The 21,631-nt window shown below is 39.6% G+C and overlaps 1 protein-coding gene across 5 annotated transcripts in view; it reads right to left on the bottom strand.

Annotated features, from left to right (window-relative positions):
* LOC111861663 (tyrosine-protein kinase Fer) overlaps positions 1-21,631 on the bottom strand; it is a 51,852-nt gene extending 30,221 nt beyond the window's left edge. For 3 of the 5 annotated variants that reach the window (XM_023846413.2, XM_023846417.2, XM_023846418.2), the window contains exons 1-5: positions 20,429-20,582; positions 18,915-19,127; positions 17,202-17,375; positions 3,214-3,310; positions 612-807 (exon numbers count right to left, since the gene is read on the bottom strand). In XM_023846413.2, coding sequence (XP_023702181.1) covers positions 612-807; positions 3,214-3,310; positions 17,202-17,375; positions 18,915-19,127; positions 20,429-20,506 — 758 coding nt within the window. In that variant the 5' untranslated portion in view covers positions 20,507-20,582. Of the gene's footprint in view, positions 1-611; positions 808-3,213; positions 3,311-17,201; positions 17,376-18,914; positions 19,128-20,293; positions 20,363-20,428; positions 20,583-21,381 lie in introns of those variants that run through there. The other 2 variants (XM_023846414.2, XM_023846416.2) reach the window with 2 other exon arrangements.

The raw sequence follows: 21,631 nt of genomic DNA, 5'->3' as shown, positions 1-21,631 counted from the left end.
GTCACTTGGAAGACTTGAGACTATTTAAAGGAAATCAGATGATCCATTAACATATCCGATTCTAAAATAAATATTAACTGATAGCAGAGTGGTTGCAGTTTCACTGTTAATTACCACTTGAATGGTGATTCAGGAATGATAAATCAGACCTTCAAAACATTAAGTCACTAGGCATACAAGGCTCTGAAATAATGGCACTTGCTAAACCGGCATTAGAATATGTGAATCATGACCCAATAAAAACTTATAAGAGAAGATGACATAAACATATAAGCGTTTTATGATAATTGCAAGATACAAACTATCACAATGCAAAATTGATGAAGGAATTATGACAGAATTAAAAATTCCATAAAACACAGAATTTATAGAATATCAAACAAACTGGAAAGACCAGGAACCCCCCTCCCTAAAAAAAGATTTTAAAACAGTATCAACCAGAAGGAAGTAGTAGTTTTGGAAGACCTCTGAAATGATGGATTGTTTCATAACATTCATAACAGGTCTTAACAGGAACAGTACTGGAAAGGCTGATGATGATGATGATGATGATGATGATGATGATGATGAGCTATGGAAATACTAATGGAACAATTACAGTATACACTCACCAAGAAAGAACAAAGGCCTCCTGAACAGCTTGCTGATAGTCAAGCAGACCTGGAAGAAGCACTGTACGGAAGTCCCGCTCATATTCAGCTGCCTCACACAATAGCAGTACATATTCATTGTGTGTCAGGTGTAGTTTGCGACATGCTTTCTGGTATTTATCTCGCACTTCATCCAGCTTACGTCCTCCTCTACCAGCTATTGCAAAGTAAATAAGCAATATTAGCCAGTCTAACTACTTAATTTGGTACACTTCAATTACTCACAAAATTTAAATTTATTATATATACATATGGAAGATGATATCAAAATAGATCTTGGAAAAATGGCTTCTGAGGATGTGAATTGGCTCAGGAAAGGGTACAGTGGTAGGTGTCTGTGAACATGGCAATACAGAACATTTACCACTTAGATCACTATCAGCATTTCACAGACTGCAATAAAAACCAAACTTTAGGAACATCACATTACTGACAGTCTGTACAAATATACATAATGGATTGTCAAAAATTAGCAGGTTTTCTATTCAACTAACATAAGAAGCAAAATGAATTGTTTCTTTAAATTCCACAATACTAGCACTGATGTGGGGGACATGGTACTAGCATAGTTGGTTGAGGTACTATGCTACAGGCCGGAAGGTCGTGGGTTCGAGTCCCGATGAGGTGGATTTTTTTTTTCAATTGACCTAATCCTTCCAGCTGCACTATGGCCCTGGGGCTGACTCAGCCTCTAACAGAAATGAGTACCAGGAATCTTCCTGGGGGGGTAAAGGGCGGTCGGCACATAAGGCTGACAACCTTATCACCATCTGTGAGTTGACTGTCTATAGAAAATGTAGGAGACTCAACATCTCACAACCCTATGGGTCTTCATGGGCTATTACAGGGATAGCTTTACCTTTACTGACACTGATGTTACAATTATACTTCATGTATTATGGAAACAAGGGTGCATCATCAGTTAGTGAAATACACCATTATGTCATCATTAGAAAGTCATCAGATACTATTTTCAACATACTTTGAATATTCATACACCAGTGGGAAATTCAAACATACACAGGAGTTTTGTTCTCTAATGTTGCCTACACAAGGTAAAGGTTCTCACAGTAACTATTTATAATTTATTAATCATTCACCAACCAAATTCTTCCAAATTCTTTCCATTTCATCATTTGCCAAGCACTATATAGGCAGAGATACTGACAGCAGTGTAAATAAATGTATGCTCTACTATGAGATGGAACCACGAACACAACAGTACTAACAACACTGTCAGCAGCTCAGACAATATGGTGCCAAATGACAGGGTAATTTGGTGAATAATATTGTAACGTGTTTCGTTACTGAATACGCCGTAGAGATCGTTAATTGGTTTTTTGAACAATCTACAAATATCGGCTACAATTAATTATAACACAGTTGCGGGTTTCCACACTTTACAAACCCTACAACCAAAATCTTCACGTACTAATAACGTGGGGGCTATACAAATCTCCCTGAATTACACACTCCAGGTATAACTGTACTACAGCACTCACTAAGTCTCGAAAGCACACAATAAGTCTTCCGCTCACTGACTTCTTAGTTATAGCACACTCGCAGGCTGCTACCTTGAGAACTGTTGATAACACACTCGCTCGACTACTACTTAACTAGGCGACTGTCACATTACAACTCTGCGACTGTTACGTTACAACTGACTCGCAGCCGCTGTGCAGCTCACTTATATAGCCGCAGTGCTTGCCTGTTGCGTAATGAGTGCCACGTCATCCTGTTACGTCACCGATGTTGACTCGCGTTGCAAAGCTACCAGGTTGCGGGGGCTCGGCTACTACGGCTCCGCTCGTGACGTCACCGCGGGGAGAGTGGCGGGGTGATGACTCGCCTATTACGCGAGCGCTACGTTACCGCCACGTGCCGCTGGGGAGGTAGGGACCCTTTGTTGCGCAACATGTCACATATTAGGTTTGAGGTTCTCACAGCAGTGCCTATGAAGGGTACTGTCTTCTTGGATGACAATACAAAATCCTGAAGTTCACTGATGGTTTGGAGGAATGCTTCAATCTTCAGGGTTGAAAATAAGCCTAGAAAGTTATTAACACAATTCTGCTTACTGTCTTGGCTTTTTTTTAATTCGTTTAGTGGGGGGGGGAGTCCAACTGGGTCCATTCGGCATGGCAGCCACTAAGTGGCCTATTGTAGCCTGCCCCGGGTGATTACAATGATGGAGAATTTAGTGGAATGAAAAATGACAGGGGAAACCCATGCCAGCGCCACTTTGTCCACCATAAATCCCACTTGACCAGACCTGGGATCAAACCCGGGCTGCCACGGTGGGAAGTCAGCAACTAACTGCTTGAGCTATGGCGCAGCCTACCTGCTTGGCTTACTCTTTGACTCCAAAATGTCAGCAAACTTCTGCCAGACTACACTTGCCACATCCTAATTTGAAGTACAGTTGTGATGTTTGGAGGGATTGAGAAGCAGTAAGGAAGCTCAGCTAGGATGCCCATAATATAGCACTCTATGTTATATGACTTAATCTGCATCTGTTTGTGACAGTGGATGTCTGCCATGATAAGGCTAATTCTTTACTTACATTTAACATAATGCTCCTCAAACCTTGATCGCATAAGCTTGTACAATTCCAGATATTTCTGATACTCTGTCTTCTTACGGGCTACATCATCGGTCAACTGAAAGATAAACAAATTAAACAATGTCAAACCTACTATTATATATTCTAGGAAAACATACTGACAGAAATTCTTTAGGAAAAACATTTTGTAGGAATGTACATGTTCCTTTCTTATGGGAAAAAAAATGTATGTCTGAGATAATCACCACAACATCTGTGCCTGTCACAAAAAATTTGCTGTAAATATTATACAATTACAGCTACCATGACTGCATACTTTCTCATTATGTACAATGAATAACAAAACATGGCAACCATCAGATTTTCAAGGTTTCTGCTCCATGGAGGTATGGGAAGTGGATGTAGAGTTCTGGGTATTAGGAGACCTTTCAAAAATAACAAAAGAGCATGCACATACACGTCTGGGGAATACATCCAAAACACACAGCTCTCACTCTCTCCACCTCTCCAAGCTTCAAAGGGTTAATGTGCAAATTGAACTCCCTTCCCACTGAGTATTCTAGCTGTTTGCATCTATTCACATGGAAGCTTGTAAAATGGAGATAACATCTTAAGTACTTCATAGAACTTCTAATTATGATTTCAATCCTTCATTACATTCTGAACATTTAACATGCTGAAGTACAAGCTATGCAAGATAGCAAATGTGCCATATACAGACGCTACCTCACATCTGCAACTTAAAAACTGAAAATTTATGTTTAACTTTATTAAAAATATTTTCACTTCAGCAAGGGTCACAAAATCCAATTATGATGCACTGAACATATGACAAGTTGCACAAAAGGTTAATATGTTTGTATTTCCAGGGTCAAATGCTAAGGAAGCCCATACTAAATCTTACCTGAGGAGTCATCAGTATGGGACAAGGCAGAAGAGAGGAGGGTAAACATTGCTTGTGCCAGAACTTTTCAACCCTTTGTTACACACAGCTTCCAAAAGTTACGAATATAGGAAAATCAAGCAATTTAACTGAGATTAATTGATACTGACAGACAGTTCACTTGATCTGCTTTCAGATATACGTAATAAAACAATGCACAAAACACCACACATTTTAGAAAACTGATTACAGGTAGGAACACAGAGAGGCAAGGTGTATGTGTCAGTTTATGGAGTGATGCTACCATACATGGGAACAAGAACAGAGTACATCAACAGTTTCTGTTAAACATGTAAGCTGCAAACTTCGGTGACATCTGAAATGAAAACGTTTGCTGAAAAGGATAAGCAATACCAATCACAAATAATAATTAAATCATTTCAGAATATTATCGACTGAAGATAATACATAGAAACCATGCTGCAATTGTCAAACAAGCTATCTACAAGAAGGCATGAAGAACTGCTAACAAATTGTAATTGAATAATTTCATAATACTGTGCTGGAGAAAACTGAATCATGAGTAGCTTCAAAACTTGTACTTTTCACAAAATGCAATCAGAAAGATGGAGTCAAGGAGGATGGGCAGGGCACATTGCAAGCACAGGTGAGAAGAGGAATACATAAAGGATTCTGGAGGCAAGTCAGAAGGAAAGAGACCACTGGGCATAGACAGTTGGGAAGATAATATAAAGACAAATCTTAAGAGAAATAAAATGAGGGGTATGGACTGGATTTAATCTGGCTTAGGACATGGGCCACTGGCGAGCTCTTGCACACACAATAATGAACCTTTGGGTTAAAAAAATGTTGAGAAATTCTTAAGTAGCTAAGTGACTGTTGGCACCTCAAGAAGGTCTCAACTCCATGGAGTTAGTTTGTTAGTTAATTGAATAAATAATTTCAGAGTATTCATGTTTTCCCAAAACATCAGTATACACGTACAAGAATATTACGTGTCAACCCGAAAAACCATAATCTGAATAATCACTGACATAAAATCCTTTGTGAGGATGGTCTGCTTTTCCTCCAAGAATGGGTAAGATATTGATCAGAAGCATAAGCAGAGATGATAATAAGAAGCAACAATTCTGACCTATAAAACACGGCTTGGGCAATGAACTGGTGGTAACCTAATTATTAAGACATTCAATCCTCTTCTCACTTCCAACAGCCTCTGGTACTTTTATTAAATTTGCCAGTTTTACTTCAAAACAGCTCTGTGAATCACAATGATAAAAGGTAAAGTTGCCTCCGTGCTTTAACCAATTGAGCACTACGACATGAAGGTGTATGGGGAGTGGATATATAGATCCACATTTTCTTGACCTCAGCACTAGCTGGAGGTGAGTGGTCAGCTTCAAGCCCCCACGGCTTTAACCCCAGGGGAGGGGGGGGAGATATCCCCCCCCCCCCGGGTACACATTGGATAGGAGATCGGGTGAATCACGATGACCTGTATCAAAGCTACATTTGCCTAGAGCAATAATATCGTTGCTTATATCTAGTAAAATCCCCACCTTCTCAAACATACAGCTTTTTCAGTCCGTCCTGCCTGCTTTGTAGGAACCCGATATTCGTAGTTCGGTGAACTCTACGTGGAAAACGGATCACAAGCTACAAGTTAATGTCAAGAGATGCGTGAGGGCATTTACAGTATTATAACGGATCCCCTCCTGCACACACCGCACAACATGGTACGGTATGAGAGTTAAATAACTGGACTGATTTTATTAAAATAATGCTACAATTAGAATGATGTAGGATTTTTGGTTCTTACAGCCGTGATTATGTGGAGCTGTATCTTCTGGGACATAGGGCCGTGCAGTTCGGCGAAAGTCAACCGACGTTTCGGAAGTACATATCGCCTCAAATTTCAGGACTGAAAGCTAAGCCAAGCAAGAAACCACCATGAAGCACCAGCAACTTAACAAGTGCGGACGTTTTCAAAATACTAGTCTTCTGAATTTATACGTGCATGATAAATTGTATTCCATGCCTGGAAACAATTTTCTGGAAGCAGTTTTCAGTGTTGTCACCACACTATTCTGAATGTCTACAACACATTAAAACCGAGGCCCCTTAATATGAATTTTTAGTTTCGGGGGCACGAAACGCTTTACCGAAAGTGCTGCAAGGGAAGGGAACGCCTCTGCTGTCTACTGGTCAGAGTTTCTGCCTACAGATCCAGAGGTCCCGGGTTCGATTCCCGGCGCTACCAGATTTTCTGAGAAGTAGTGGGTCGGTAACGGGTTTCACTCAGCCTCGTGATAATTGAGGGGCTACTTCAAGAAAATAGCGGCTCCGGTCTAGAAAGCCGATTAACGGCAGTGGTGATCCGTTGCGCTGACGACGCGACAACCTCTATCTGCAAAATTTGGCACTATCTTCGACGACGGGCGGCGGTCGCTCGGTCGGCATAGTTCGCTTGCGGACTAAAGGCCACGGAGTTCTTTTGTTTGCTGCAAGGGAAGGCGAATTGTCTTGATGCAAAATCCACATGTCTAGCCAACACAGTTGGTCATTTCAGACTAATGGCCTACCGTAAACATTCTGAAACTTGAATCTAGAATATATGTTGACAAGGCACAAATTCATAACGGGCAATTTCACTTGCACTAAAAGAGCACATCAGCTTGATTCAGACTTTAGATTTTAACATTCGCGCTTTCTATGCATTCGTAGCTCTCAGGTCTATTCAATGGAGACCTTCGCATCTTATTTCTGGGTCGTACTAAAAATCTCAAGCACCAACACCAATCGCTACTTTCCTTCCGAGAAGTTGACATCAACGAACAATCTCGCTGAACATGTGAATCTGTTTTCTCATTTTTTGACAAGACGCTGAGGTAGTGAACGATTATTAGAATCACAAAACAGACTACAAACAAATGATTCACATGAAACCGTTAAGACTATCTAGGCACGTGATCCAACAAGCTCAAACTCGTTCATATCATAGCAGTAAACTACTGCTGGGCCGCGAGAGCACAGTTCTTCCTGGTTTCGGGCCCCGTCGGGACTCGTGACCAAATCTTTTTTTTTTCAAAGACCATTATGTGTTTGGAAATGAAACCACCTCTTCGACGAGAGGAGCGGTTCGTCTTTCTGTATAGGCGCCACATTTGTTGCACCGTAATTCAGCACGTGTATCCGCACTCACACAGCGTCCAGTTTAGGGCATTTATACTTTACGGACGCCATACGCATTTTATCACTTTCCTGCAATGAATATACAGATGACCTTTGCCAATGCAGGCTGTGCAGCACGTTATGACTTATTTATCTGGCAGTTAGACACCTGAACGGTTGCAGGCTTACCGCCGCCAAATACTTCCTCTGCACGGCTTCTCCACGTTCAATTGCACGCACATTTACATTCAAGTGATTTTTTTTACGACTTCTGCCTATTTCTAAGTCGTTGGAATTTCCAGCTGCTGCATTAGCATACCAGTCCAGTTACTAAACTATCACACATCGTAAGCACCAAGGCAACACGCTTCACATACATGTCTACTCCAAACTATGACCCTGAACCCAGTCAGACCCGGTTCATGATCGCCGTCCTCTGGCTCTTACGTCTTCCGGGCGGCAATATGAACTCTTACTGGGACTAAGACGAAAAGGCTTTCAGGGACGTTCTCAGGTCAGACTAAAAGGCAGCATCACGAACTACGTTCGCAGGCAAACATCGCAAATTACGTGTATAGTATCCGGACGTTTCATTTCCGAATTTATATTAAGTATCACGACAAAAGTTGTTGCACAGTTCGTATAGGTTCAATGCACGGCTAACTTTACATGCTCAGAATATTGGATTTTTTAAAGGTCTCATTATGCACGGAAATTTGGCACATAATATAAACAGACCTAAAATTTTATTTGAAATGATGAATACTTAATGACATGCAAAGCAATTTTTAACTTCTAACTCTATGCAGTTCAGTTTCCTTGCAAAGTACATGACCAACATGGCTAGGAAGGTATAAGAACCAAAATACAATGCATCTATAAAATATTTGTACCCCACAAGAGTACGCCCTCACTCTTGTTTAAGTATGGTCAAGACTACTTTGGATTCTTCGTTTATTAGATTATGTCCTCCGGCCTATTAGATAATTCTGCAGCTAAGTTCCCTTTGTTGCTCTGGTAGGATATTTACGTGTAATATGAGTTATGGCTTTGTCAGCATAGTAGGTCCTTTGTTGAAATTCGTGCCCAGTACCTTTCAAAATTTCTGGCAAGCTGAGCTGGCAGGTTAAATCTTGAAAATGTGATCTTCCATGTGTTCTATTCTCATCAATGAAATTTAAGAAATGGCATGATTACTCTGGATTTCAAGTCTCATCATTAAATTCTTTAACTATACATCATTCTGATGTGTTTTCAGGATGCAACATCACACACACATTCATTATGGACGTAAAACGTTGTGTACACAATGACAGAAAAACGACCTTCTGCATGACCTTAAATATATTAGTGGTTGACAGCTTATAGATATGACCTATACCATTTAATAATAATACTGACGGCCCCTCCCTCAGAGAAAACTAAGTATATGCTGCTGTCTCATCACCAGAATGCAGGGCAAAATCATGACATAAAGATAGAAAACAGATGTTTTGAAAATGTGCTACAGTTCAGATATTTGGGGACGACAATAACAAATCAAAACCTGATTGAAGAGGAAATTAAGAGGAGATTGAACTCAGGTAATGCTTGCTACCATTCAGTCCTGAACTGTTTGTCTTCTTGTCTGCTGTCCAGAAACATCAAAATTAGAATATACAAAACTATAATTATGCCTGTGGTTCTATATGGGTGTGAAACTTGGTCTCTGACATTAAGGTAGGAACATAGTCTGAGGGTGTTTGAGAACAGGGTGTTGAGGAGAATATTTGGATCGAAGAGGAACAAAGTGACAGGAGGTTAGAGAAAACTGCATAATGAGGAGCTTCATAACTTGTACTCTTCTCCAAGTATAATCAGAATGATCAAGTCAAGGAGGATGAGGTGGGCAGGGCATGTAGCACGAATTGGAGAGAAGGGGAATGCATATAGGAATGCATATTGGTGGGAAAGCCAGAAGGAAAGAGACCACTAGGAAAAGCAAGACGTAGGAGGGTGGATAGTAATAAAACGTATCTTAGAGAGATATCGGGTAGTGTGAACTGGATCAATCTGGCTCAGGATAGGGACCAGTGGAGGGCTCCTGTGAACATGGTAAGGAACCTTTGGGTACCATAAAATGCTGGGAAATTTTTGAGTAGCTACAGATTTCGCTTCTCCTCATGAAGGGCTCAGCTCCATTTTTAAGTAAGTACTGATGGTCCCTCCCACCAATATGAAACCATACCGTGATTCCGATTTTATTAACATGTCCCTACACTTCTTTCACGATGCAACATTCCATTTTTAATTAGGACTATGTCAGTACTGAATGCATGCCAGAACGTCTTTATAATCTTTCATCCTAGTTTCATACTATAATAAATACAATATCCATACAATATAAAAGAATGCATGTTAGATACTATCAGCGATTTGGTTGGTAAAGTTGGGAAGATAGCAAGAAAACCATGGGTTACACAGGAGATGAAGAGTAAAATGGAGGAGCGAAGGAAATGGAAGAATATCAACAATGAAGAAGGCAGGAGGAAATACAGGAGACTGAGGAATGAATTGAAAAGAGCCACGGACAGGGCCAAAAAGGAATATCTTGAGAAGATATGTAATGAGATTATAGAATTTCAAAGAACAGGACGTTATGATTTGATGTACATGAAGACAAAAGAACTAGGATGGAAAGAGAATCATGGGATTCAAAATGTTGGCATCGAAGACTCCCAGGGGAATAGAATAGTAGATCAGAGGCAAGTGCTGAAAATTTGGGAAAATTATATTACAGAACTATATGATCGACCTAATCGGCCAGAAACCTTAGAAGTTGAACCGGAAGAAGTAGTAGATACAGACGGGAAAGGACCATATATTTTACAAAGTGAGGTGGAAAAAGCTATCAAGGAAATGAGGAAGGGAAAGGCTACAGGAGATGATGATGTACCTGGAGATGTGCTCAAGTTACTGGGAGAAGGTGGTTTGAAAACACTGACAAAACTAATGAACACCATATATGAAAGTGGAGAGTGGCCCAAGGACTTTACAGAAGTTACAATGATTGCCTTAAAGAAAAAGACAAAAGCTACAAAATGCAGCGACCATCGCACAATAAGTCTTATTGCACATACAGCAAAGATAATAGCAAAGATACTTAAAAGAAGAATTGAAAGGAAAATAGAGGATGTACTTGGAGAAGATCAGTTTGGATTTAGAAGAGGAAAAGGAACCAGGGATGCAATTGGGATGATGAGAATTATAGCGGAACGAACTTTGGAGATAGATGAAGAACTGTGTGTTTGCTTCATAGACTGGCAGAAGGCATTTGACCGGGTAAACTGGACCAAATTAATGCAGATCCTGAAAGAAACAGGTATCGATTGGCATGAAAGAAGATTGATTAGCAAATTGTACATGGATCAGAAAGTTAGAGTACGACTGGACAGGGGGGAGACAGGAAGTGTGCAGATTGGAAGAGGAGTTCGACAAGGATGCTGTTTATCACCAATTCTGTTCAACTTGTACAGCGAATGCCTTACCAAGGAAGCTCTGGATGGGCTCGGTGACTTCAAAGTAGGAGGGCAAATTATTCAAACTGTGAAATATGCAGATGACCTTGTGTTAATGGCTAAGGAAGAAACTGTGCTACAGGGCATGATTGATAGACTAATTGAAATTGGAAGGTGCTATGGCATGGAAATGAATGTGGAGAAAACAAAAGTAATGAAAATTTCGAGACAACCAACCCCAGTCACAATAAAGATAGACCAAAAACAAGTGGAGAATGTGAAATGTTTTAAATATTTGGGTAGCTTGTTAACAGATGATGGAAGGTGTACTTGTGAAATTAAATCCAGGATTGCCATGGCAAAAGCTGCATTTAGCAAGAAGAAGAATCTTTTTACCAGCAAATTGGACTTAAATTTGAGGAAGAAACTAGTGAAATGCTACATTTGGAGCATAGCTCTGTATGGGGCTGAAACATGGACACTTAGGGCAGTAGATCAGAAACATCTGGAAAGTTTCGAAATGTGGTGTTGGAGAAGAATGGAGAAGATCAGTTGGACCGATTATGTGAGAAATGAAGAAGTGTTAATTAGAGTCAGTGAGCAGAGGAATATCCTACATGAAATAAGAAAACGGAAGGCTAATTGGATTGGTCATGTTTTACGCAGAAACTGCCTTCTAAAAGAAGCTATCGAAGGAAAGATAGATGGGCGGATAGAAGTGACAAGAAGACGAGGAAGAAGACGTAAGAAGATGCTGGATGACCTTGGGGACAGAAGAGGATACTGTCATTTGAAGGAGAAAGCTCTAGATCGCATTAAGTGGAGGAATTGTTTTGAAAGAGACTGTGGACCTGTCGTCTTGACAGATTACTGATGATGATGATGATGATGATGATGAGTTTCATACAACAGGCAGTGCTCTCTAATTACAAGTAAAGCTAAATGTGTCTCCCTTCTTAATTAAAGCCACTCCACGAAGATGTAGGGGGAGTTGAGGTATAGTTCCATATAGTGTTAGCCTAAGCATGCTTTACCAGGTATTCACTGGGTAGGAGATGGGGTGAGCCCCAGAGCCAGCCCTAACTTGATGGCAAAAAGAAAAATTCCTGTATTTGCCAGGAATTGATCCCCAGACATCCAGACTACAGCAGAGTCACCAGATATGCCAACTCCTGAATTACAATGCATGAATGAAGTAATGAGGGAACAATAAGACTAAAGTATAGTAATGGTCATTATACTGGAGAAACAAACTTGCTTCTGAGGAATGAGCTATGATCCCACCTTACAAATTAAGACTGGCCATAATCATATTCAAGTGGTTTCCCACTTTACACCTAATAAACCTGTAAGCATTTAACAGCATATAAGAGTTAATTTTTGGGATGGTTATTTAAGGCCATGTCAGTACTGAGACTATGCAGCATAATACGATTAATTAATGTGGAACAGATAGTGGAATGAGAACTGGGAAGGAAAACCTGAAGTACTCCGAGAAAGGCTGCCCCATTTGTCCACTACAAATCCTACATGACCTAACACGGAATCAAACCCAAGCCACTGCAGTGGAAAGCTGGCTGGCAAATAAACACCTGAGCTATGGCAAGAATCAGTACATAAACAGAGAAGTGCTGTGTTGTTTTTAATGTTTAGTTAGTAAAAAGAACACAGCATGCCACGAACAAACACAGGACAATACCAAGAATCTCCTTCTCAAGATAGACAGGCGGCACAAGTTCAGCCCTCATTAAGAAAGATGATAGGAGAAGGGACACAAACCTACTTGGTTTATAAATTTTAACTTAAATAACAAAGTTTTAAAAACTTTAATATACCAAGAAAAATGCTGTAGTTGTGGAAAAGTTGGATTTTGTATATATTGCGCATTACAAACATTGTATGTATATGTATTTCAACACTCAAGACACCCATTGTGGTAGTAGTTTCCAAAAAGTATTGATGTCCCTCTGACGATGGTCTATAGGGACCGAAACATATAAGGGTGTTAAGTTTTCAAGTAGTAAAAACTTCAATAGCCACACTGGACGGAGTTGTTTTGTCTTTGTAATTTGTTAGTGTGATGGACCAGAATGAAACGAATTAAATATTAAATATATCTGCAAATTTATGTTTTAAATTATTGGAATTGTTTCTATTTCTAGGATATCTACTTCACATACTCACAATCTTGTCATAGCATTCCACATTCAAAAAATACATGACAAAGATTTCAAGAGGCTTCTAAATAAGAATTTTTCACGATAATGATGACAACTGATGACAGAGAAACTATTACAGCGTTCCATATATAATACCTCCTATTTTTTTTAAAGAAAACTAGAACAGATACAGAAAGCATAATAATGCAGTTAAATAGAGCAAGATTTCACCTACTTACAGTTATTTTTCCACATAATCACCACCATTTGTTATGCACTTTTGCCAGCGATTAACAAGAGCCTGTATACTGCGCTTGTAAAAGTCTGCGCCAGCAGAGGCTAACCACTTTCTTACAGCTGCAATGACAGCATCATTGTCTGGAAAGTGTTGCCCACGTAGTCCATCTTTCTTAGGCCCAAAGAGATGGAAGTCTGAAGGTGCTAAACCGGGACTATAAGGTGGATGTGGTAGGACAGTCCAGCCAAACTTTGCAATGTGCGCGGTGGTCGCCAAACTTGTATGGGGTCTAGCATTATCATGTTGCAAGCAAAAGGTTGTCTGCTTCTTTGGCCTGACTCGGGAAATGTGGGCTTTCAGCTTAGTCAGCGTTGTTTTGTAGCGTTCAGAATTGACAGTCCCTGGTCGTTATCTGCTGATCTGTATGGATGAGGCGCTGTTCATTGTGAGGAGTGGCAGCTAAGCAGGGATGCCCAGGGCGTGGCTTGTCGTGCACTTCACTTTCGCCTCTGTTGAAACGCACTACCCACCGCCTCACTGTGCTGACTTCCACTGTATTGCCTCCGTACACCTTTAGCAAGTGTCAATGGATGTCAGTGGGTACAATTTGTTCGGCAGTGAGAAATTCAATAACACATCTGTGTTTCATACGCATTTCTATGTCAGACACCATTTTGGTAGATTGCTCTGCTGTCGCTATCTGTCGCACGACAACCAAACTAACAGTAGATTGGCGGGAAGGTTCAACCTTTACTACAACACTACCAACATCCAGCTCAGACGTTACATATTAACACAAAAAAATAGGAGGCATTATTTACTACTGGCCAATCCACACCAGAATTAGTATTATCTGCAGCCCTCATGCACTACATTGTCAGTACAGAGTGTCACCATAATCTCAGGCAGTACAATAACGATTTTATTGTACAGAGAGATGTTAAAGAAATCAGTAATTAAGTACTTATGGTACAGAATTATAACAAATTACATGTTCACAAGAGCTCACCAACAGACACTGTACTTAAAAATATATGAGGGGGAATCAGTAAATAGGTCACAAATGGATAGAAAACATAAATCATGTGATAATGAAACCCGGGAAAAACATTTATTTCTTGACATATCCTCCACCAACACTGATACACTTCAATATTAGGGTTAACATCACCGACCACACAACATGTTTTTATTATTATTGTTGTTGTTATTATTGTGACAATAATAAAAACATGTTGTGTGGTCGATGAACTTAACCCTAACATTGATTAAATACACAACTGGATGCAAGAAACAATTAAACTGACACACTTGTCCCACCACTTTACCAGTGTGTCAAAACCCACAGCATATAAGTCTTTTGACTGCTGTCTCAGCCACTTCCACACCTCTTGTTTCAATCTCTTCATCATCAGCAAAATGTCTGCCATCAAAGTGTTCTTTTAGCGGACAAAACAGATGGGAAGTCACTAGGGGCCAAGTCCGGCTGTAAGGTGGATGTTGAAGAAGCTCCCACTGAAGTTCTTGCATTCTCTCCTGGATTTCTCTGGCTCTATGGGATCTGGCATTGTCACGAGAAAGCAATAAATACCCCTCTTTCTAGTTGCCCTGGATGTTTTCTGTGAATTGCATCCTGAGGCTTCAACATAACTTCACAGTACGATGCAGAATTCATATTTTCACCAAGCTTCTGAAAATGGGGTAAGAGTACTCCATGAGAATCCTAAAACAAAGCAAGCATAACCTTCCCAGTTGATGGCATAACCTTAAACTTTTTGGTGATTGTGAACTGGGATGTTTGCATTGCATTTGAGCATGCTTTGATACAGGCTGGTAGTGATGCACCCATGATTTGTCCCCAGTAACAATCCTGTTAAGCATATCTTCTCCTTCATCTGCATACTGTAAGGGATGTTGCATGGACAGACCCACTGGGTTCATTTTTTCTCAATCTTTCGGTTCTCTTGGCACCCATTATGTGCACACTTTCAGTAACTTCAAATGATCATGCATTATGCTGTATGGTGAAACATGGGAACACCTTGCCTACTGTTATCCTCCTGTCAGCTTGAATCAACTCTTCCATCCACTGCCCAGTTGCTCTTGCAGTAATCTCAACAGGGTAACCTGGTTGGGCATCATCTACAACTTCCAAACGTCCTTGACAATTTCTCAACCCAGTTGTGAAGCGCTTTACACAACAAACACTCTCCACCATAAACAGGAACCATTTCTTTATGAACATCCTTTCCATTGAGTCCTTCTGCCTACAAAAAATGAACAAGCTAACTCTGCTCTTCGGTAGTATGATCCTCATGCATGGGCCACAATTTTGACTACTGAAACCAGCCTCTGAACATGTGCATTTGCATCTGCTGCCTAGACTGTCATGAAGCTGGACTGTGCTGATACCAAGTGATACACGTAGAAAACCTATTACGTCCATTACTGCTCTTTTACTTCCATTTGTGACCTATTTACTGACTCTCCATTGTAAATACAACCCACACTTGGTTTTCTTCACTTTTATTTTTACATTTTCATCCTACCTAAGCCTAGGCATATCAAGTGTTCTCTTCTAACAAAAATTTTGTATAAATTTCTCTTCTCCCATGTGTCACATGTCCCAGCCATGTCATCTTCCTTGGACTGATCACTCTTATAATAATTGAAGAAGAGTATTAATTCACTTCTCATTATGATATTGTCTTCATCTCCTTGTTATTTCCACTCTTAGATCCATATATCCTCCCTTAGTGAGCACCCTGTTCACAAATCACACTAAATGCTCTGGCTTAGAACACTGGTTACCACCTACAGGACTACAAGATGCACAACTCAGAAGACCACTATCTGATGTCCACTGTGGTGAAAAAGAAAACACTCAAGCTATGTTCTGCTCTTAAGGTAAGAGGCCAAGATTCACACCCATACAGAACACCTTAAAATAACAGTTCTGTATAATCTAATCTTTACACATTCAAACAGGAGATTGAAAGCTCTGAGCTCCATGATAGGAAGCATTCGTGAACTTTAATTTGCTATCAATTTCTTATCGAATACAAGGCTGATTATTATTGTTATTGTTGTTGTTATTGTTATTATTATCATTATTTTTACTGTTATTGTTATTATTATTATTATTATCATCATCATCATCATCATCATCATTATCATTATTACAACATACTTTAGCTCTGTCACATTTTCAAGGACTGAATAGCTAACTTTAAATTATAGTTTTATCTTTCATATGAATCCTTCCTATTGCAGGAAATTTTTAGGTTACTTGATGTTTAATTGTACGAGACTCTGGAAGGCATCTTAGTAGAGCTACAAACCCAACTGCTAAGCAAATACATCTACTGCATACTGGCTACATAGTGCTGTGGAAAAACAAATGGTACAACACTGTCTTCAAAGAACCTTGACACCTTCCTGCCTCACAGCCCACATCTTCATAAACCATTTGTCTGAGATCAAATAATACCCTATCATATATGAACCTGTTTCCCAATTAGCCTCTTGCTCTAAGTTTCAGTCAGATATTATCGATACACTGAGCATGCTCAGTATTTCTACTTGGAGGAAAGATAGAAATAATACAAATCTAAAAAAGTTAGGTAACCAATGAACTGCTCAATAGTATGTTTTCAGAAAGAGTTACATTCTGATGCTAGTTCTATTTTGAACATTTTATAGGACTGAATGATAATCCCATTCACATTTGAAATACATAAAACAAATCTGGATCTGAGGTTGCCACAAGCTTATTACTGGTCTCTTGGCTTAGCTTATTCTTCAGCCCTGAAGAGGAAGCGATATGTTCCTCTAAAATGTCAGTGCACTTCTACTGAACTACAAAACACTATACAACCCAGAAGATCACGCTCGTTAACTTCATTTTTATTTTACAAGATTAAATACGTTTCTGCAAGATGGACTAAACACATCACTGGCCAGATACATTCCAATCACCTGCTGTATATAATTAGGAGTAGAGTAAAATATGAACTTACATGAGTGAATTGAGCAGCAATTCTATTATGCTCTTCCTGATACTGCTTCCTGGCTCTTCGCTTCTCTGCATAAAGAGAATTCAGTTTATCCAGGCTCTTGCTCTCCACCGAGTCTGCATTCTGTTTGATTAGTTTTGCAGTGTTCTCCAGTTCTTCCAGCATGTTCTTCCATGCCTGTGACAATTCACACATATTAATTAATACCACCACACAGACTGCATAGCCCACAGAATATAAAAAGTATGCATATTTGATAAACTTCTCATTACTTGTTGAAGAATAAAACACTTGTAGGTAACACAAAATATTTAAACTTTTTCATACTTATAATACAAGAAAGTACCGTGATCTTGAAAAAGAAAAGATATCAAGATTTTGATGGATTTACATGCTTGCAGAACCCCAACATACAGAGAAGTGGTTCTTGGAATGGCATCCATTCTGTGTGTGCTTATGTGTGGTAAGGCATAGACCATCATAACCTTTGTAGGCTGCGTTACAAGTTTCCGGGCATTAATACAGTAAAATTCAGTGTACATATGCACATGTCATTTCTTGTTGTTTTCTAATTTGTGTATCTATAGTGTTCATCCCTGTGCCATCCAAATGTTTCTTGCTTTGGTGTCTTACTCCTCAAAGCACCCCAAAAAATAAAGGCAAAGGTCACAACTTTACAGCCATGGCAATGTCCACTATCTGATACATCACTCTCCAAATAGCATATTGAAGGCACTGTATGAAGAAAAGAAACCGTTCAAAATTCCCATACCCTAATAACCCAGCATAAAGGAAATAGCCTGTACTTTTTTTTTACTGCTAGTGGGGTGTGACTAAGTCCTTTGTACTGCGGCCACTTTTGGCCTCTTGCATAAGCCACAGTTGATAGGTGAGGGTGATTGTGGAGCAATTGGTGGAATGAAGATTGGCAAGGGAAACTGAAGTACTCTGAGAAAACCCGCCCCAGTGCCACTTTGTCCACCACAAATCCCACTTGACCAGACACGGGATCGAACCCGTGCCGCCATGGTGGGAAGCCAGCAACTAACAGCTTGAGCTATGGCACAGCCTCATAGTCTGTACTTGGTATCAGAGTTATAACACTGCTGCTTCCTTGACAATAATTGAAAAAAATATAGCTGTAAAGATTGGGTTTCCTACATAATAATAAAAATACTTCTCCTTCAAGCTTAGCTATTGTCAGTAGAGTAGAATATTGCAAAGCTATGAAACTTGTGGTGTGAAGGTTGGCATCTGGTCTGTTCCTATTTTTGTTTCATGGCATGCATCTGGAAGTCACGTGACAAGGAGGAATGATTCCATAAAGCAGAATCACTGTGTGAAGAAGCAGGAATCTTCTTTATACAGTAAGCATAAAAAATTGTGAAGTATAACTTTTTCTAATCATTTTCAACCCTGACACTATACTAAGCTGGACTATGTTCTTCCTGTAAAAAAAATAGTTTATTGTATCAACTGTATTAGTTACAGCATATTTAGTAACATGCTTAGAATTATTTAAACACTTCCCAGCAAGGGGCATTTAAGTCCTGGAGAGCTCCACCCTTAAAATGGATTTAAATAACCTTGCACTTAAAGGTTAATTATAGTGTCAAGGGAATATTTACAAAGTTTTTTAAGTGTGTCTTTACAATACACTGCACACTTCCCATGTCTTCATGAACATCAATCTGGAGAAACAGATAAGTAACTTGCCTGAGCTACTAAACTTCCCACCAAATCCTCAGCCCGATCCAGCTTCTGTCCTTGCAGTGCTACAGAAGTAATAGCGACAGCATATTCACGATCACACTTCACTTTGTTTGCTAGGCAACGCCGCATAGTATCCAACAGACGAAGCTCTGCATCTTGCCGACAGAGCAAAGCTTCGTGAGCAGCCTTGCCCTGAAGGTTTGATGAAAACCCCATCTGAAGTAACAAAAAGAAAAATTACATACATCAGCACCACATTAAACTTTCAAGTTTCAGTCAATAAAATACATAACTTCCTTCAAACAGATTAAATTTTTAACTCCTTTTGGATTATATGTTCCTAATTTATTTCAAGAACTCATTCAATCTGAAATCTATATATTGTATGTGTATGAATAATGCATACTACCAGGGACCCTATTTCACTATGCAGATACAGAACAAGTTTCATATAATTTAATCACAGAATAAGCAAAAGGTAAGGTAAAGGTAAAGCTATCCCTGTAATAGGCTGTGATGGCCCAGAGAGTTGTGAGATGTCGAGGCTCCCACATTTTCTCTAGACAATCGTCTCACAGATGTCAGTGAGGTTGTCAACCTTATGTGCTGGCCACCCTTAACCACCAGCAAGATTCCTGGTACTCATTTCTGTTACAGGCTGAGTCAAGTTCAAGGCCACAGGGTGCCTGGTAGGATAAGGTAAATAAAAAGAAAAAAACCTCATCTGGACTCGAACCCGCGACCTTCTAGCTTGTAGCATAGTGCCTCAACCAACTACGCTACCACATGACCCTTATGGTATATGTATTCTTTCCTTTTTTACAAAATAAGCAAAAAGAAAGATAAATGTACAATACTTGCTTTATCTTACATCAATCCTTCCTGATATGTAAACTGTACCTTCCCCTTACTCTATCAACTAACTGTATTCCAGAATGAATAATAATGTTTCAAGCAATCATACAGTATAGCAGAAACCACAACTATTATATATAATTATGTTGGGAACTTCTCATGTCAAAAAGGACTTGGTCCATCAACACTAGGTGTTTCATTTCAACAAACACGTTAATTATTCCAAAACACTATACTCTCTGGCAAATAACCCAATTTCACAACACTACAGTATATTTATATGTCAATAGAAAAACAAGAATTAGAAAACCATGTTCTATTTCCTCCACAGTAACACAAAGACTAACTGATTATGTTACAATTGGTTTATATACATAACAGGAGCTTCGTTGTTGTACTAATCAAACAAGCCACTTCGTGTACCTTTAAAGAAAAAGTCACAGTAACAAGATTTAAACGATTCTCTAAATAAATCGAACTGGTCACTAACAATAAAAAGACATTCTACATCTACTTAATATAGTAACCTTGGCAACAAAATGTGGTGCAAGATTTTGGTAACTCTCAACAGCTTAAAATAAACTCTGACATCTTTAGAAAGTCAGTCCGACAGCCCCCATTCACAACGAGACCTAATTGTGAACTCCGTATCAGAAACATACCTGCTTCCTCAGAGCGGTTCCTTCATTAATAATCAAACATCCAACATTAAAACAGATAACGTTCACCGCTAAAAACATCCATTATAAATATAAACTTCATGAAACGAAAGCATATACAAACGCAACACAAACCCAAAAACAATATCAAAGACACTCACTATCACGGATTACTAAATAGCACAGAAAATTCACAGTGATATTAAATCACTACACAAAACAAGACGTGCCAACGTAACAGCATACTAACAAATATCGATTAACAAATGACACTTCGTACCGTACTGCTTCGTACCTTAACCACGCATTTTCAGCAGCTGATGTCTATTCTTTTTTTATTGCTAGCGAGGTGTGACCGGTGTGACTAAATCCGTTGTACTGCGGCCACTTCTGGCCTATTGTACCAGCCCTAGATGATAGGTGAGGTTGATTGTGGAGCAATTGGTGGAATGAAGATTGGCAGGGGAAACCGAAGTACTCTGAGAAAACCTGCCCCAGCGCCACTTTGTCCACCACAAATCCCACTTGACCAGACCCGGGATAGAACCTAAGCCACCGCGGTGGGAAGCCAGCGACTAACCGCTTGAGCTATGACGTGGCCCTCCAGCTTATGTCTAAGTGAATATTTAACATTAGAGTATATATTTAATTTAGGTTACCGGAATATAGGTTTGCGAGATACTAAAGCTAAGCAGATAATGTTAGTCGTTTATTCCATTTCAATGTGTCAACCGGGTCCCTGATTTTCTAGAAATCTGATATGATCACCATGCCTTTAAAGGGTTTCAGCAAAATATTGTCACATGCTAGAGTGACTCTCAATACGGTTTAGATTGGATCCCGGATTTATTGACTTTAACCTACAACTAATAATTACACTTAATTATACCACCATCGCTGATCTCCATACTTTAAAAATCACTGTTATACACACACTAGTGTCCTCAGTCTGTTACCTGACTTTTCCTGGTATCGGCTTTAACAGTGGCCATTTGTCTGCCTCTGGACACTCCTGTCCGTCCTGTCTGAATGGCGGCTCCCTTCCAGCAGACTATCTGCCATTTCACACCAACCTCCTAGTCTTCTCTCTAGTCTGAATCAACTGAGCACTCAAAGTCAAAGTTACCTTACAACTGGCGATTTACTGCCAGTCACTTTATCAATCTTCAACTACTAAAGCTTAAATAAGCATTAAAGCATTAAATA

This window comes from Cryptotermes secundus, unplaced genomic scaffold (genome assembly GCF_002891405.2).
Source record: "Cryptotermes secundus unplaced genomic scaffold, Csec_1.0 scaffold43, whole genome shotgun sequence".
In the NCBI taxonomy this organism is placed as follows: Eukaryota; Metazoa; Arthropoda; class Insecta; order Blattodea; family Kalotermitidae; genus Cryptotermes; species Cryptotermes secundus.
The sequence above is the reverse complement of the archived record's forward strand: the minus strand, read 5'-3'. Positions and strand labels throughout refer to the sequence as shown.